The sequence below is a fragment of the Trifolium pratense genome, linkage group LG2 (assembly GCF_020283565.1).
Source record: "Trifolium pratense cultivar HEN17-A07 linkage group LG2, ARS_RC_1.1, whole genome shotgun sequence".
NCBI lineage: Eukaryota > Viridiplantae > Streptophyta > Magnoliopsida > Fabales > Fabaceae > Trifolium > Trifolium pratense.
The window spans coordinates 19,285,772-19,303,094 of record NC_060060.1 but is presented as its reverse complement, the minus strand read 5'-3'; the positions used below and the strand labels follow the sequence as shown (position 1 = coordinate 19,303,094).

The following is a 17,323-nucleotide window of genomic DNA, read 5'->3' as shown; positions in this document are numbered from 1 at the left end:
TAGAATAAAATTAAAGTGTTTGACAAATTTAACTATTGTAAGTACAAAATGACATAAAAATACATGGTTAGTGGGTAGTTTTTTTTTTTGGTAAGTGTTAGTGGGTAGTTATTATAATTTTTAAAAAATAAATAAATAAAATTAATTAGGGTAAATATGGAATAAAATGAAAAAGCTATAAGCTATAAGCTCATACGCAACTTGAAATAACATCTCAAAAAATGCTATAAGCTAGTTAGAGAAGTTCGTTACCAAACACTTCACATTTTTTTCAAACAAGCTTATAAGCTAGTTCAATAAGCTATAAGCCAACTTATTGGACTTACCAACAGTTCCTTAGTAATTTATGTTGTATCAATTTAGTGTTCTTCTTTTGAATGTATTATCCAATAAAATCTTCTATAAATAAAGAGAAACAACTTAGTTTAGTTTAGTTTAGTTTAGTTTAACCTGTTTATCAATTTAGTTTAGTTTGAGTTTTATGCTGAAAACATTTAAAATCAACTAAAACCAATCCATATATTGTTGATCAATTTAGACAATAAATTCACTTAAAATCGAACCAAACCAACTCACAAACACAGCTACAACTAAGACATTTGTAGTTAGCATAACCGTATTGCTATTTAATTTATGGCAAATGCTAACATGTGCCCTAAGGGTACATTTTAAGGTGCATTTAATTAACTAATATTTCATTTAATTTACTTCAAAAATAGTAATAATCAACTTTATTAATTAAAAGATATGATCCACTATATTTATTACCTATTTAAAAGAATTGGAAAGACAAAAATATTATATACTGCCAAATTTGATTTATGATGATGTGCCTGATTAGTGAAGTGATATAAAACAAACACATTAGGATAAAATAAAACACATCAATGTCAGTTTGTCATTGTCCAACTTTTCTTATTGAAGCAAACTCATCTGCCACAGTAATAATAGTTAGTAAATTATGATCCAATTCAAGTGTGTTACTCATAAATGATCAAAAAGCACATTAACGCATTCAAGATTCCCCAGTTTCTTTCTCAAAATATATAAAGATTATATTCTACTACTCTCCTCTCAAATCTTCAAAGCCATTAATAATATATCTTCAATTCAACAACAACTGCTGTAAATAACCGATCGTTAATCGGTTTAGTGGTGATTGTCACTGAACTTAATAGAAAAAATCACAGTTCGATTTCCTGTAATTACGGTCGAAAGGAAGTTGAAAGCTCCAAAACTGACCCAAAATCAGATTAAACCGATAGTAAAAGTGAAAGAAAAAAAAAACAGTAGTAAGTAGTTACAAAAAACATACCAAAGCTCAAAAAGTAGGTAAATATTAAATTCACCTAACGTTTTAATCAATAAACTAAAACATAATTAAATCATAAACAAAATTAAAAAAAGAGACTTAAAACGTTAATTTTTAATTAATATGATTAAGATGTGTAAACGGCAATTCAAAGAAGAAAAAGACAATAGAAACGACAAATAGATCGCTGTGTCGCACCATTTTCTCAATTCGTCAACACCAAAAAAACAGAGAAGAAACAAAAACAACACACAAAAAAACAGTGACGGTTCTACTCTGTTACTTTCTTCTCACCGACGCTACTTTCCCATTTTACCCTTATCGGAAACCCTATGCGTTGTAAACTATCTCTTCCGTGGATCCTGTGTTGGAAACAGGATAAGATTTAACAAAAAATGCTGATTTTTGAGATTTTAGGGTTACAAGGTTTTGTTTATTTGTTTTTGCTTTTGGGGTTTGTAGTGATTCGTTATGTTTGGAAGAATGCGGAAGCCAAAAAGGAAGAGGTTATAATGTTAGTTCAAGATACTGCTGCCATGGCTGAAGCTTATGCTGATTCAGCTTCTTATGATGATGTTTCAGCTAATTATAGTGATTCAAATTTGAATTCAAATTCAGTTCCTGTTTCAGAGTGGTATCAGTGTGCTGTTTGTTATTCACCTACTACCATGAGATGTGCTCGTTGCAAAGCTGTTAGATACTGGTTTGTTTTTTGTTTCATTTCTTAAAGTTTTGTTTTTTAATTGAAAAAATAGTTTTTTTTTTTTGTTAATGTTCTGCATGTGATTGTTTGAAATTGAGAAATGTGTGGGGTACTATTTAGTTAGGAACATAAGTTTTTTTGAAACATTATAGGGGAAACAGTTTTAGCTTTTTAGGGTATTTTTAGTCTATATGTTGTATATTTATATGAGATATGCTTTTGACAAAATTGAAAGAGTGATGTGATAGATAACTATGTATGTTTGGCATCACAGTGAGTATGCTAGAATCACGGTGATCCATTTTGCAGAAGCTACATAGTGTAGCTTTTGGAAAATCACGTTAGGTGACCGTGATTCTGACATACTCACCGTGATACCAAACATACACTATATAACATTTCAATCACACTACATAGCTTTCTTAATTTAGACAAATCCCATCCTCACCTAAAAAAATCTCAATCAAAATGTAGCCTTAGTATTATGTGCGTGTGTGTTTGTTGTTGAAATTTATCTGATTATGTAGAGCTTGGATTTTTTATTTTTATTGTAGTGTGTAGTTTTACGATGATTTGTTTGACATTGCGCATTCCTGAATATCTCTAGTTTTTTGTGTGCCCATGTTTGTTCTCTCTTCAGTTAAATATCTCCAGACATCTCTAGTTGTTATTCATTTACACAAGCATGCTTTCTTGTAGTTCGGGTAAGTGTCAAATTAGTCACTGGAGGCAAGGCCACAAGGACGAATGTTGTCCTTCGGTTACAACTACTAGGAATATCGAAGACGGAAATATTACTTGTAGAGCGTCAGTATCAGAAACACAGTTTGATCTTCATGGTAATGTCTTAGATTAGAAATCTCATTATGTTGTTTCGAGAGTCATATCATGGTAATGTCTTAGATTAGAAATCTCATTATGTTGTTCTATGCAGAAATCAAAGGAAAATATGGTGCTGGATCTTACAATGACTCACTTTCCAACTTTAATCCGTCTGTTGCTGCAAGAAAATCATTTGATGATAACCGTCATGAGACTCATGACACATTTACGAAACCTGTTCATGATAATACTGCTGATGACACATGTGTAGCTTCCACCGACAGCGACGAAACCGTGTTACCCACCTCATTTCCCTTGGAATCTAAAAATCCTGTCAATATTGAAGTTAAGAATTGTAGTTCAAGTAAAAGAAGCAAGAAAAAGTCTAGTAACAACAGTGATGAGTCTGGATTTAAATCAAAAGTTCCAAAAGTCAAATTTGACACATCTCATGATGCGGCATCAAATTTGGTTGGCCACGAACACAAACGAAAAGTTGAATCAGTTGAAAAATCAGTAGCAGATACCTCTAAGGGCAGGGCTGTGCCTTCCTCGAGTAATTCAAATAAAGATGTTGCAGCTGATTATGTGGAAGATTCATATTTGTCCAGGTACAAAGAAGGACGAAGATCATCATCTAGTTCTCGTGATCGACTATTATCAACTGCTAAAGAGGATTTGATTTCACATTCCATGTCTACAAAAACTGAAAATTATCATGCATTGCCTTCAAAATTTAGCGTTGCTCCAAATCCTCCACAAAATATTCGTAGTGGTTTGAAAACATCAATGCAAAAAGTTGTCCAGCAGTTTAGAAGCTCAAAAGAATCAAGATCCAATCAAATGTCAGTTGAAAATGAGGTTGTGAATATATTGGACTTATTTATTTAGAAATTGACTATTCTTGTTATCATTATTACTTTTGTCGCTGGTGATTTAAATCTTGTATGTTTTCGCAGTTGGGCTTTCCTTATGAACTTTTTGTGGAGCTTTATTGTTATGACAAGGTGAAACAATTACCGTTTGGCCTTACAAACTGTGGGAACAGGTACTTAAAGTTCTTTTTGCTTTACATTGATTGGTGTAATTTGTTTTATGTGATGTAATGTAACTGCTCTAGTGAGAGGGATGAGAGATTAGGAAGGAGACAATGAGGAGTCTGATACATTTTTTGAAGATTTATATTTATTATTTTAGTGCTCTATTGCATTGCATAGTCCTAAAGTTATTATAAGATTAGAATATAATTAGGAAACATTCTAGTTGTTGGTCGGTTGAACTTTCTTACTGGTATTCAATGCTTGTTTTGATTTCGTGTTTTGTGTATGTCAAGGGGGTCACATCAAGTGTTTGTCTACGTAGTATTTTGTTTCTTTGATTCATAATTACATACCCTCTTACAAATGAAATGCCTCTATTGCAGCTGTTACGCTAATGCAGTACTCCAGTGTTTGGCGTATACTCGGCCTCTAACATCGTATCTTTTGCAAGGGTTCCATTCGAAACGATGCAAGTACCTCTTAATAACATCTTCGTGATTTAACTTGTTCAACTATTAGGACCTTTAATAATTGAATCTTCACAATGTTCTTACTAGGTCAGAAGAAGGGATGGTGTTTTTTCTGCGAGTTTGAATATCTAATTCAGAAGGCAAAAGAAGGGAATTCTCCACTTTCTCCAATTGGGATATTATCTAAGATACACAAGATTGGAAGTCATCTTGGACATGGGAGAGAGGAAGATGCACATGAATTTTTGAGGTGAGCCAAATAATTGCCAATGCTGATGCTTTGCCAATGCTGTTCCTTCTTCAGCTGTAAAAAATATATTTTGTGCATTGTATATATGAGAAATTGCTATTGACAGGGGTGCAGTTGATATAATGCAATCTATTTGCCTCAAAGAAGCCGGTGTTTCGAGTCCTCTGACAGAAGAAACAACTCTCATTGGGTACACCTTTGGAGGTTATCTACGATCTAAGGTAGTTTTCAATCTAACAAGCTATTTTATGGTGATTTGTATTTTCAACTTTTATTTGAGCTAGAAAGGGATGGAAAATAATAGCTTACATACATATTAATTTTTTATTATGCTGCAAAATGCAGATAAAGTGCTTAAGGTGCCTAGGGAAATCTGAGATGTATGAGAGAATGATGGATCTTACTGTTGAGATTGATGGGGATATTGATACTTTGGAAGAGGCTCTTGGACAGTTTACAGCGCCTGAAATCTTGGATAAAGATAATAAATATAATTGTGGCAGGTTTGTCACTCTTCATTCCATGCCACGTTTAAGTTTTTCCTATTATTTTTAAGTTATAACACATTGCTGTTATAGTACTCATGTTATGCAGTAATTGAATATTTTTCCTTTTTTTCAAATGGTATATGGAAATTACGTGTGGATTTTAAACTATTATTCAAGACAAGATAGGATTTAGGGTACATTTATTAGAGAAAAATTGAGATCTAGGTAGTCAATAGCGCCGTGATCGCACCGATGCGCCACAGAACTGTGGCTGGTTGCTACAGTGAGGCCAGGTGTGCCACATATTAAGAGTGTGAGTGCTACACCAGGCTTCGCAGAAGGAACAGCGCGTTGCATTTCGCTCCCGTCGCGGCACACACCAGGGGAGGGGATGAAAAATTGAAGAAAGAAAGGATTTCTTACCTGATATGGCCAGATCTGAATTTTCCTACAACGCATATCTTTGTTTTTTGGCCAGATCTGCTTGTTGTGTGCGGCGGCTATGGTGTGTACAGCAGCAGGTTGTTGTGTGCGTTTTCTTCATTTTTGTGTGTGCTTGTTATGTGTGGTTGTTGCTGTCTCATGTTTTCAAGCTAGGTTTAGGGAGTAAAAGAAAACTTTTGGGCCCTTAAGGCCCACTGCAGAAAAAATAGCGAGCTTCGCCCCCCTCCCCCACACGATTCTATAAAACCGCTACCGTCTGAATTTATCCATCTGGATAGGGAAAAACACTGTTTTAAAAAAATCACCAAGGAGGGTTGTGTGTAAAGCTCTCAAAAAATTAACATCTAGTGTGTGTTGTAGTATTCATTATAATTAGTTCAAATAGCGGCTATCTCATTATCCCGATATCCCATTCTCAAAGGTGGCTTATTTAGATGTAAATATTGTCTTTGGACCTAATACATGACGCGTGTCATGGGCGTCATGGCTTGCACATAGCCGACTCCACTTAGTTGAAAAATGCTTGGTTGTTGTCGTGTATTTAATTTATGTTTTGCAGTTAAAACTTGAGCGGGTCAATGAAAACCCGTTTCATAACTAGGGTCAGAAGAATAACGACACAAACTCGAGTTAGAAAAATAACACACAAACTCAAGTTAGAAGAATAATGACACGAACTCGGGTTAGAAGATGACCTGTTTGATTTTGTTGGTCAGCAGAAGGCCCATTTAGAAATTAAGGTTTTTTCTTTTCATACAAAATTGGTTTTTTAAATAGCCACATGCACATTAACTGTGCAGCAAGTGTGACACATAATTCCAAAGAATTCACACGCTGTTTCTTTCCCTTTTCTGGAACTGTTCACCTATAGAATTGGAAGAGCGAAGTAACTTCAACACTACACCTCTCACTTCGATTGTTTCTCCTGCTTCTGTTTTATCTTGAGACTATGGTTATGTTATGTGAGTTATGCTGTTATGAATTTTGAGGAAATGCAACTATGCTGTTATGTTATGTTGCGAGATATGGTTATGAATTTAAATTTATATAAGTATTTCAAGTTTGATTTAAGGTTATATATATATATATATATATATATATATATATATATATATATATATATATATATATATATATATATATATATATATATATATATATATATATATATGCATATATTTGAGATTTATGAATTTCGTATAATCTTACGATTAATGTTACGATTATACGATTTTACTTCACCTTTCCTATTATGTGTAAAATCCCAATTTTAGCTACCTTGAATGCTGCAATTAGACTGCTAGGGGTGGACTGCAATGAAGGCGGAATTTCCAACAAGTACACACTGCGGGCTTTGATAAAATCCTGTCAAGTTGATTTAAATAGTCATCTTTTAATGGTTTTCTGGATTCTCTTTTTGAAATAGTGCTAGTATGCTACTGCTATTATAGACAAATGAGAATTTGAACCCTATACTTTGTAGAGTTTGGGAAAGAATTCTGTGGGACCTTGTGATTGGGCTGAACAGTTCTGTTTGATGACTCGGACTCTATTACTTCAGATTAGAAAATGAACAACTGTTGACTACTTGACTTCCTTCGCAATTGATTGCTCTTGGTTCTTCTAATGCAATTATATTAAACGAGATGTAATCACGATCGTAATTCCGTGCTTTAATATTGTACTAGATATTAGAGCTTTAGGTACCAAGCTCAATGCGGATTCTGTCCCACGGATTTTATGACTTTAAGTTGACTTTGTTTATTCTGATTTATGAACAATGATTTATTCTGCTTTAATGTTTAGAGGGGCCCAAATGGTTGTATATTACATTATTGTTCCCTATGGTCCTAGTTATATGGAAGCAAAAGACTATTCGCAAAGACCAAGGAAGCACATTCGAAATAGTTAATGCTAACTTTTTTCCCAGAAATACCATCAATACTTATTTAATGAAAACCCAATTGCATAGCGAAGATGGACTTCTATGAAACTCACAATAAAGTAAGAGTATAAAAGGAATTTCAATAATTAATACACTTAAAAAGTGTACTATTTTTTTATTTAGGACCAAGAAAAACTTAATTATCTCTTATAAATAGGACTAGAGGGAGTATTGACGAACTTGTGATTTAAATTCCTAAATTTTTATGTTTGACTTTCCTTTTCTATGAGACTCGCTGTATTTACGAAGTCGTTTTTATTTGTTTTTCTTGCTATGTAGATGTAAATCATATGAGAAAGCCAAGAAGAAGCTGACAGTATTGGAGGCACCAAATATTCTTACAATTGTATTAAAACGATTTCAGGTGCATGTCCAATATTAATGTTGATGTTTTTCTTGTCTATGTACATTGTTCGTTGATTTGTAATTTTGCTTTTATGTTAGATTTTCTCATCCATGTTCTGTTGTTTATTTTGGCAGTCTGGTAACTTTGAAAAGTTGAATAAGTCAGTTCAGTTTCCTGAAGTCCTGAATATGACTCCATATATGAGTGGAACAAAGGATAAATCTCCAGTATACAGTCTTTATGCAGTTGTTGTCCATTTGGATATCATGAATGCTGCATTTTCAGGCCATTATGTTTGTTATGTGAAGAACATCCGAGGAGAATGGTTCAGGATTGATGACAGCAGGGTGAGAGCTTTCTCCCGCATTTCCTTTTTGTGTCTGATTGTCTGCTTCCCTCCCCTCCTCCCCCCGAAAAATGAGATTATACAATTGATGCTGTTTAATTGACTTAAAATGTGTCCTCTTATTATCCTCAACATATGAACTAAACTTCCGTTCATTAATAATCAATCTGTGATGTGGGGGGTTCTTAGAAGCTTGTGATTTGAATAGGAAATTGGCCCCGAGTCCTCTTTTAAGTTTGTATAAATACGAGAAACAAGTACTTTGTCAACAGCGCCTTCTACAATTCTACTTCTAAACAAGCAAAAGTTTAATATTTGCATCTATATGTTAGAATCTATGGCATAGTAGAGATGGTTTGAAAGCTACTTGTGCCTTTTTTTTTTCAAATATAAATTTAAAGGAATATCAAAGTCTTTTTAAAAAATTACAATGTATTATTATAAGTTTATGTCTTGCAATTTGTGTCATTAATTTTTATGACACCTGAAAAGCACCGGCAATGTTGAAAATACATACTTTATTTTTGAGATTTATTTCTGTATGTAAATAGAGGATTGCATTTGTGCTTCTCTTCAGGTAGAACCTGTCGAATTGTCGAGAGTCTTATCAGAAAGGGCATACATGCTTCTTTATGCAAGGTAATAATGCTACAGAGGTTGACGTATAATTTTTGGTTGGATATGTTTATTGATTTTATTTATAGTGTCTCTGCAGAAATTATAACCTTTTTTATACTAAATTGTAAATTCTTCAGGCACTCTCCAAAGCCTCTGAGTTCAGTAAGTAGCAATGCAACCTTTTCAACTGGAAAGTTCAAGAGGAGGAACTTGGAAGCCATTCCTGCTGTTTCTAAGACGCGATCAAATTCCATGGCTACAGGTGCTGATTCTCCGTCCGTACAGCAGAAGCAGGGACAGCACACTAACTGGAATGCTGTCAACGATTCCTATACCAATGAATCTGCATATACAGAAGAATGGAGATTCAACTATCGGGGAAGAAATACATTGGTGGATTCTTCAAGCGAAAGCTCACTTTTCAGCTCTTCTGATGCAAGTTCTTGCAGTACTGCAAGTACCAAGGACTCAGCTAGTACTGTGGACTTTTCAGATTACATATTTGGTGAGGCAGGATCCAATTGGCATGGCCACTATGGAATTTCGTCTAACTCAGCGGCATCTTCTTCGTATGATAACTTACATACAGATTTTTCAGTGGACAATGATGCTAATAGGAGGATCCAGCAGGACTCGGAAGATAAAGCAATTTCGAATGCTAACAAAAACAAAAGTCATAGTGGTAGTGGTAGGTGGGGAATTGACCTTAAAAGATTTGTCACTGCTAAGCATCATGACAAAAATTCTGTTGTACATGCAAGAAAAACAAGTAGAGATGCATCAGCTCAAACATTTTATTGAGTTTGAGTTGAGATAGAATCAATCATCTGGGATATTTTTGGTACAGTGAAAATCAATATTTCACTAATATAAGTAGAATGGGGATTCTTGTTTTGATGTTCAGTCTTAGCTCAAGAATTCTTGTGTACAAGTAAGAATGAATAACAAATTGAGATGCAACAGCTCAAACATTTTGTTGAGTTTGAGTTGAGACAGCAATCATCAATAATTTTTGGTACAGTGAATATCATTAAGTGCTTAACTACCTGTTTGATGTTCATCCTTTATTCAAAGATTAAATTTATGAATTCATAAAGTAATAACTAGAATAAAATGAGCGATAATTCCTTGGTAATAATCAAGTTTGCAAAGTTAAGTAATCACTATATCATTAAGTGCTTACTGCTTACAATCTTGTCTCACAAACAAAAATTACATTTTTTTTTGAATGGCTAAATTTTATTCATATCGCAACTGAGCGCAAGACGAGCACAATGCACAAAATAAATACATACAATTACATCACAAGAAAGAAAATAAACTAAAACAACACCTAAATCCACCGACACTTATGACGGGCCCTTACACAAATTACATGTTAATCTGTCATGTAATGTTACACTTCATTTAAAGAGTTGGATATGATATTCATATACAAACTAAGAGCTGAATGTTTCTTGCAAAAGTAAACAAGCCTTATGGTGGAGTCTCAGTTCTACAAAGTTCCCCTAAAGTTATTATTATGTGTTCCTTAAACCTAGAAAGAAAACATGTAATTAGCTTTTACATGTTATAGTTCTTTAGTCAGCACTTTACCAACATAAGTCAGAATTAAGTGAATCCTATAACAAAAAACACTTATTGAGTAAACCGTCTCATCTTAGAGCTTGGCTTATGCATGACAACTTTTAAAGTACTCTTAAGCATCCCCAAACCTTCATTTTCAATACCTTGCACCCATAACACACTTCTGTTTCTTCCACCTACTGTCACCATCTCAACTTTTACAACTTTGGCTTTCATTGACCCTAATGCTCTTGCTATAGAAGACATTAATCCTGGTCTATCCTCACAACTTAATGTAGCTTTCACTAAACCCTCCTTATCATTACACTTTTCCAAACTCAATTTGTCTACTCCACTTGGAAACTTGACCTCCTTTGAGGTACCATGATTATCTTCTAGTTTTGATGCTTTTTTCTTCAACTCCTTCACTTGCTTGATAGTCTCCACTAGTATTGATGCCTTGTCCTTCTGTTAATAAATAAAAATGTCTAACTTAAGCAAGCTTTTTTAGGAAAATCGCAACTTATAATTACACGAAGGGCAAAGCCAGAAACTTGACTTTACGGCGGCCAAAATTAGAAAACATGATTTAGGCTGCATTGTTATTGCAATTACGGTGACATCAATCATATTTAACCGTTTTTCGTTGTAATTGACACGAAAATAAAGGAAATTTTGTTTTCACAAAGTTGGTTAATTTTTTTTAAGAATGACACTAACTTTGATCAAGTTGGGGAGGATATCGCGGAGGGTGTCATATTGACCATTGATTCGCATTCTACGTCTCTTTTCTGCTTCACTGTGTTTCTTGGCTGCTAGTAATTTGTTCTCTGCCTTTGATCTTTGCTTCAAGAAACTGCTTTTGTATGTTTGTGAGATGAAGGTCGACCGTGAAAAGTTGTTTCTTATCATTTGAGCTTCGGAGTTATAGTAATTTCGAACATGTTGCATGCCCTGTTCAAACTATGTTAGTAGAACACAAGAAAGGAAACAAGTTTGCATTTAACCTTTCAAACAAAACAAGTTTTAATAATCTTACCTGTCGAAGTAAAACCATTTTGCTTCCAATAGAAACCTTTGTGCTAAAAGAGGCAAGTGAAATGCAATTACAGCAAAAGCAAGGAAGATTGAATATGTTTGGCAACTATTTAGTCACTTTATAAAAGGGATATGAAAATCAAGGAATTTATGATAGGATTTTGAAATTAAGTATGAGATCATGCCTATTTTAAATGTTCATAATGATATTATTATCTTCTGATATACTACCATTTTTATAACACAAAATTTTGTAATCTTATTGATATGCAAAAATATATTTTGGATTTCCAGTTACATCCTTTATTTATCTTCATTTACTCGTGAAGGAATATGAATATTTATTACTTTGAAGTTTCCAAATAGCTGTACCAAAGACAAATATCTCTCATCTTCCTTGTTTTTACACTAACTTTATTTTAACTGTTTCTTCCCAAACCTCAGTTGTTATTTTAGATTTTAGAACAATATTAACAGGAATTGATTACTTTGTACATAGTTTTTTTTTAGACTGTTTGATTTCTCTTTTTATCAGCTGTTTTTTTTTTAAAAAATAAAAATTAAATAGAAAAACTAATTTTATCAACAATGATATGGGAGAAGTGAAGAAAATTCAATACAGCCTCTTAACTCTTACTTAATTCACAAGTGACCTACTTAAAAACAAAGAGTGAATCGCCGATTGGGTACCTAAATTTGCAAGGGTCAGTTTAGTTCATGCGTTTTACGAATAGACAAAAACACCTTGGAAATTATAAAACGTCAATCAATTTAGTCTTTCTATTTAAATGCTTCTGTTATACTAGTACATGAACCCACATGTTTAGTGCCTATGTGAGATAGTTTACCTACGCAACCACGTCTTTGACATGTCACAGGGACTAAATTGAAAGTATACTTTTGAATTTTCCCATTCCTCTTCATCCTTTCCATTCTCAAAAGCTTTGCAAGCTATTCAACTTCTCTGTTAATTCCACAGCGGCAGCGAATTCATCTCGCCGAAACTCACCGCCCTTATTTCCATTCATCGATTCGTTACACACAAACTTTTGTTCACGCAGATTTGGTGTTTTTTTGTTGCTATATAATGAATCGTGATTGATTGTGTACTGAGTCTTTGATCTTGAAGTTTGACATTATTGGGTTTTCTCATTTGTTACTGGTTTTTGTTTGTGTTTAAGTAGTGAGTAGTGCCTCTTAGAAGTTGGAATATAAATTTTAGCCGGCTACCTGCCCAGATGGAGCATGACAAAGAAGGAGGAAAAACAGAACAAGCAAAGCAAGAATATAATGTAGATATTGGTGTTGAAGAAACAGCTACTAGGGATCAAAATTTGGTGAATAGTGGTATAAGGATGATAATGCTATTCTTTCCGAGGCAGGAGATGAAGAAGAGGTGAAGAGGGGTTTACTGCCTTATGTAAAATCGACTTGTAAACCCGTAGACTCATACGAATTGACCTCATATTAAAAATAATATATGCACAACAAATATACTATGTAATACAATAAAATCATCCATTATATAAATTTTTAACTTAATTATAAAGCAAAAATCTAACATGAACAAAATCAAACTGAAACAACGAAGATAATGAACCAAGTGTGAAAACCGAGATGGAAAAAAGATAAAAAGCCGTTTTTCAAATTTCCCGCGAGTTTAACAACCATGACCGCCACTGTGGAAGATGAAAAAGAGAAGGTGCATAAAGACCAAAACTAACAATCCAATTCACAGGAAGCATGAACATGTAAAACTAAAACAATTGAATCACACAATCTAACAGAAGACCAGATTTTTTCTTTTCCCGCGAGTTTAACAACCAAATATTTTCTTTTCCCGCGAGTTTAACAACCATGACCGCCGCTGTGGAAGATGAAAAGAGAAGGTGCATAAAGAGCAAAACTATCACACACGCATGCGCGCGCACAATCCAATTCACAGGAAGCATGAACATGTAAAACAAAAACAATTGAATCACACAATCTAAAAGAAGACCAGGTTTTTTCTTTTCCCGCGAGTTTAAGGACCAAATTTTTTCTTTTCCCGCGAGTTTAACAACCATGACCGCCCCTGTGGAAAATGAAAAGAGAAGGTGCATAAAGACCAAAACTATCACACATGCGTGCGCGCACACACACATAATCCAATTCACAGGAAGCATGAACATGTAAAACTAAAACAATTGAATCACACAATCTAAAAGAAGACCAAATTTTTTCTTTTCCCGTGAGTTTAACGACCAAATTTTTCTTTTCCCGCGAGTTTAACGACCATGTCCGCCGCTGTGGAAGATGAAAAGAGAAGGTGCATAAAGACCAAAACTATCACACGCGCGCACACACACACAATCCAATTCACAGGAAGCATGAACATGTAAAACTAAAACAATTGAATCACAAAATCTAAAAGAAGACCAAATTTTTTCTTTTCCCGCGAGTTTAACGACCAAATTTTTTCTTTTCCCGCGAGTTTAATAACCATGACCGCCGCTGTGGAAGATGAAAAGAGAAGGTGCATAAAGACCAAAACTATCACACACGCGCGCACACACAGACACACACACACAATCCAATTCACATGAAGCATGAACATGTAAAACTAAAACAATTGAATCACAAAATCTAAAAGACCAAATTTTTTCTTTTCAGTTTCAGAAAGGTCAAGGGAAATGTGCATTACAAAAATGTAAGATATCAACAATGCAATGCCTCCCCACTAACATAACAATGCAGGTGATCATCAATTTAACAACTATTCTATCAAATTCCAATTCTCAGTCATTTTTCTTCCCTCAAAATAAACCTATGCAAAACACTTTCTCATAACACTACACACTATCATGCTGCTAGAACTAGACCTAGCCAAAGAACAAAAGAACAAGAAAAAAACCATATCATCATCCATTGAACCGTACCCCGACGAAGACATCATCAGCTCCTTCTGTAAACTCCAATTCACAATCCTTAGTATCCACACCCACATTCAAGTTACTATCAAAATCAAATCTTGCCACTCTGTTCACAACACTCTTCCTTGCCACAGTCTTCATCCTCGTCTTCGGTTTCTCGTTCCCTTGCATTTGATGATCATCTTGAATCACCTTCTCAAAACCATCATTTCTCACACCACCACCACCACCAACACCACCACCAGCACCACCCACATTCCCCCATTCTTTCTCCCAATCACCATCATCATCAGAAACATACACAAACTCAGCAGAATTTTCATTTTCACTCTCATTACCAATTCCCTTCACCTCATAAAACTTCAATGGGACTCTAGCACGGCATTTATAATACTGCCGCCGCTCTTCCCCTTCAACCACCGTCGCACCAACTTTCACCGGCGGCCTAACAGCAACACCGTGAAAAGATTTACTACAACCCTGACACATCAAAGAACAACCCTCATACTTCTTCTCATACTGATACAAATTCCAGCAATAAGGACATGCAGTCCAAAACGTAGCGGCGGTGTCAACAACACCACGGTCGTAAACAGCGCGGCGATCAGGGTCAGAAAGCACGTGCCAAGCTTCACGAACACGTGCTAGGGCTTCATCTTGAAAAGGGAATTTTTCAGTGCTTGTAGGGTCTAGAAGGATCGCGAACTTCGCGTAATGTTGACGAGCTAGGTCACGGTTAACGGCTTCGGAACGGCGGAGACGGAGGACTGAGTAGTGGTCGGGGGCGGAGAGAACGTCGGCGATTGTGAGGATACGGCCGATTGAATCGGAGAGAGGTAAACGGCGGGCGAAGTCGCTGCAGGCTGTGAAGTTACGGAGGGAGAGCATAGAGATGCATGATGCGATTGGGTTTTCGGGTTCGGATTCGGATCCTTTGAAAGGATCCATTTGGGTTATGATTTTGGTGTTTTGTGTTGTGATGTGTGAGGGAGAAGAAAGGGTTAAAGAGAATTGAAATGTGAAATCAAATGATAGAGAGGGTCAAGAAGGGTGGTTTGGTCATTTTATAGAGTTGGTTGTTTCTTTCGACCGTATTATATTATTACGTTTCTGATTTGATTCTGCTTCGGTTTTTCTCTTAGTTATGAATTAATGATCAGTGATGATATAAACATTCATTTATACTGATGGATGGTACTAACTACTATGCAGTAAGTATGCATATGACTGGTCAATGTGCATGGTCAAGTAATTCTTTTTGACCATTGTAATAAAGGAAAGCAAATTTCTACCAAAAAAAATAAAATAAAGGAAAGCAAATATTTCTTTTAATTTTTTTTATAAAAAATTGTTACAAGATTCATTGAATAATTTGTAGAAAAAAAATTCATTGAATAATTAGTTTATATTATATATGAGATATATTAGTTTTCAATAAATTTAAAAAATTAATTATTAAAAAGGACACGAGAGTAATTTTATTTGACCAATTTTGTTCGTTAGGAGAGAGGATTCTCTCAAGTTCAAAAATAAATTGAGGAAATAATGTGGATAATTGACCATTGGATCATAAATATAAAATAATATTTAAATTTAAAAGAAATGGAAGAAAGTTGATTGATGGTTGAGATGTGAAAATTGAGGAAAAAGAAATTGAGAGGATTCATTCTCGTTCGTTAGAATTTGCAAAAACATATTAGGTTGGCAAAAACAAAGTCATTCAAGTTTAAAAAAAATAGAGAATAGAAGATATAGCGATAGTGTAAAATTTTAAACTGACATTCAATGAGAATATTGTATTTTGTCAAATCACAAAGATGATCTAAACTTTGTTGTACTACATGGTAAATATTTTTTTATTGAATAAATGTGTTAAACTATTTTACATTGTCACTGCATTAACAATAAACTAAGAAAAAGATCAAACTATTTCCTTCAGTTTGGAAGTCTTGGTGGTTTCTCCAAAAAGTCTCGATTGACTTTTAATATAATTTGGATTTCAACTCTTTTTACTATTTGAAAGAACCGTAATTCGAGGCTTTTCCACAATAAATCAGAACAACTTCTTTCTCTTTTGGAAAAGGTTAAACTCCAAACTTTTTTATGGCTCAAATCTTATTATGTTGTTTTTTATTTCGATTATTCGGTCTGGAGGGTTAGCCTTGGTTTATTTTTTGAGGTTGTAACATAATTTTGTTTCTTTGGCTACTTTGTGAGTTTTCTCCTTTTGTATTATGTGGATTCTTTAACCCTTTTTGGTACACCTTGTGCGAAATGAGCTAGTGTTATTTTTTAATATAGGGTAAATAGGGTTTTACCCCCCTGCAAAATAAGCCAATTTTGCATTACCCCCTGCAAAAAAAAAACTTGAGATTACCCCCTGCAATATAAAGATTTTCTCTTTTTACCCCCTGCTTGACAACTTGGCATAGAATCTTTATTTTTTATGAGGTGGCATGCATATGTGGCATTTATTTCATTTTTATTGTTTTAATTTGCACATGTCATTTTTATTATTAAATAAATTGGTGACAAATATTTTAAAAATTCCACTTAATTAGTTTTTAAAAAAATAAAAAATATTGTGTCAAAAAAAAATTATTAAAAATATGTTAATTCAAAAAGATATGTTAATCCATTGTTTCTAACGCAAAAAAAAAAAAAAAAACTCACAATCTTTTCCTGTAACATAACACAAATCTTTCTCCTTCTCATTCTTCTTCTCAAAACCCAAAATTATTTTTTCTCTAACACAAACTCAGAATCCCAGAATCCTTTTTATCTAAAATAAAACCTAGAAATCCGCCGAATCACTCCGCCGAATTTGTCGAAACAAATGATTGATGAAGAACAAAGGCAGGAACTAGGAACCGGATTTCCTATAAAGGCAGAAACTGAGTTTTTGAATTTATGGGTTAGGGATTGAATTGATGGATGAAGAATTGGGAAGAAGAATTATGTTTTTGGGTTAGGAAGAAATTGGGTTGTTGCAAAGGGATGAAGAATAGAAGAACAAAAGAAAT

General features: G+C 34.2%; 2 protein-coding genes across 3 annotated transcripts; one reads left to right on the top strand and one right to left on the bottom strand.

Annotated features, from left to right (window-relative positions):
* The first annotated feature begins 1,406 nt into the window (after positions 1-1,406).
* Positions 1,407-9,814, top strand: LOC123903864 (ubiquitin carboxyl-terminal hydrolase 17-like). Of its 2 annotated transcripts, none has more exons than XM_045953542.1 (12): positions 1,407-2,015; positions 2,715-2,854; positions 2,950-3,698; positions 3,797-3,885; positions 4,261-4,346; positions 4,435-4,597; positions 4,704-4,818; positions 4,943-5,100; positions 7,754-7,838; positions 7,955-8,167; positions 8,744-8,805; positions 8,922-9,814. In XM_045953542.1, the coding sequence occupies exons 1-12, from the start codon at positions 1,708-1,710 to the stop codon at positions 9,583-9,585; spliced, it is 2,832 nt and encodes a 943-aa protein (XP_045809498.1). In that variant the 5' UTR covers positions 1,407-1,707; the 3' UTR covers positions 9,586-9,814. The 2 variants fall into 2 exon arrangements, with proteins under 2 accessions (XP_045809498.1, XP_045809499.1); XM_045953543.1 differs by having other exon boundaries at positions 1,920-2,015; positions 2,656-2,854.
* Positions 9,815-14,288: 4,474 nt separating this feature from the next.
* Positions 14,289-15,248, bottom strand: LOC123904328. Its single transcript, XM_045954004.1, has one exon. It carries the CDS (start codon positions 15,246-15,248, stop codon positions 14,289-14,291), a length of 960 nt encoding a protein of 319 aa, XP_045809960.1.
* Positions 15,249-17,323: the final 2,075 nt, after the last annotated feature.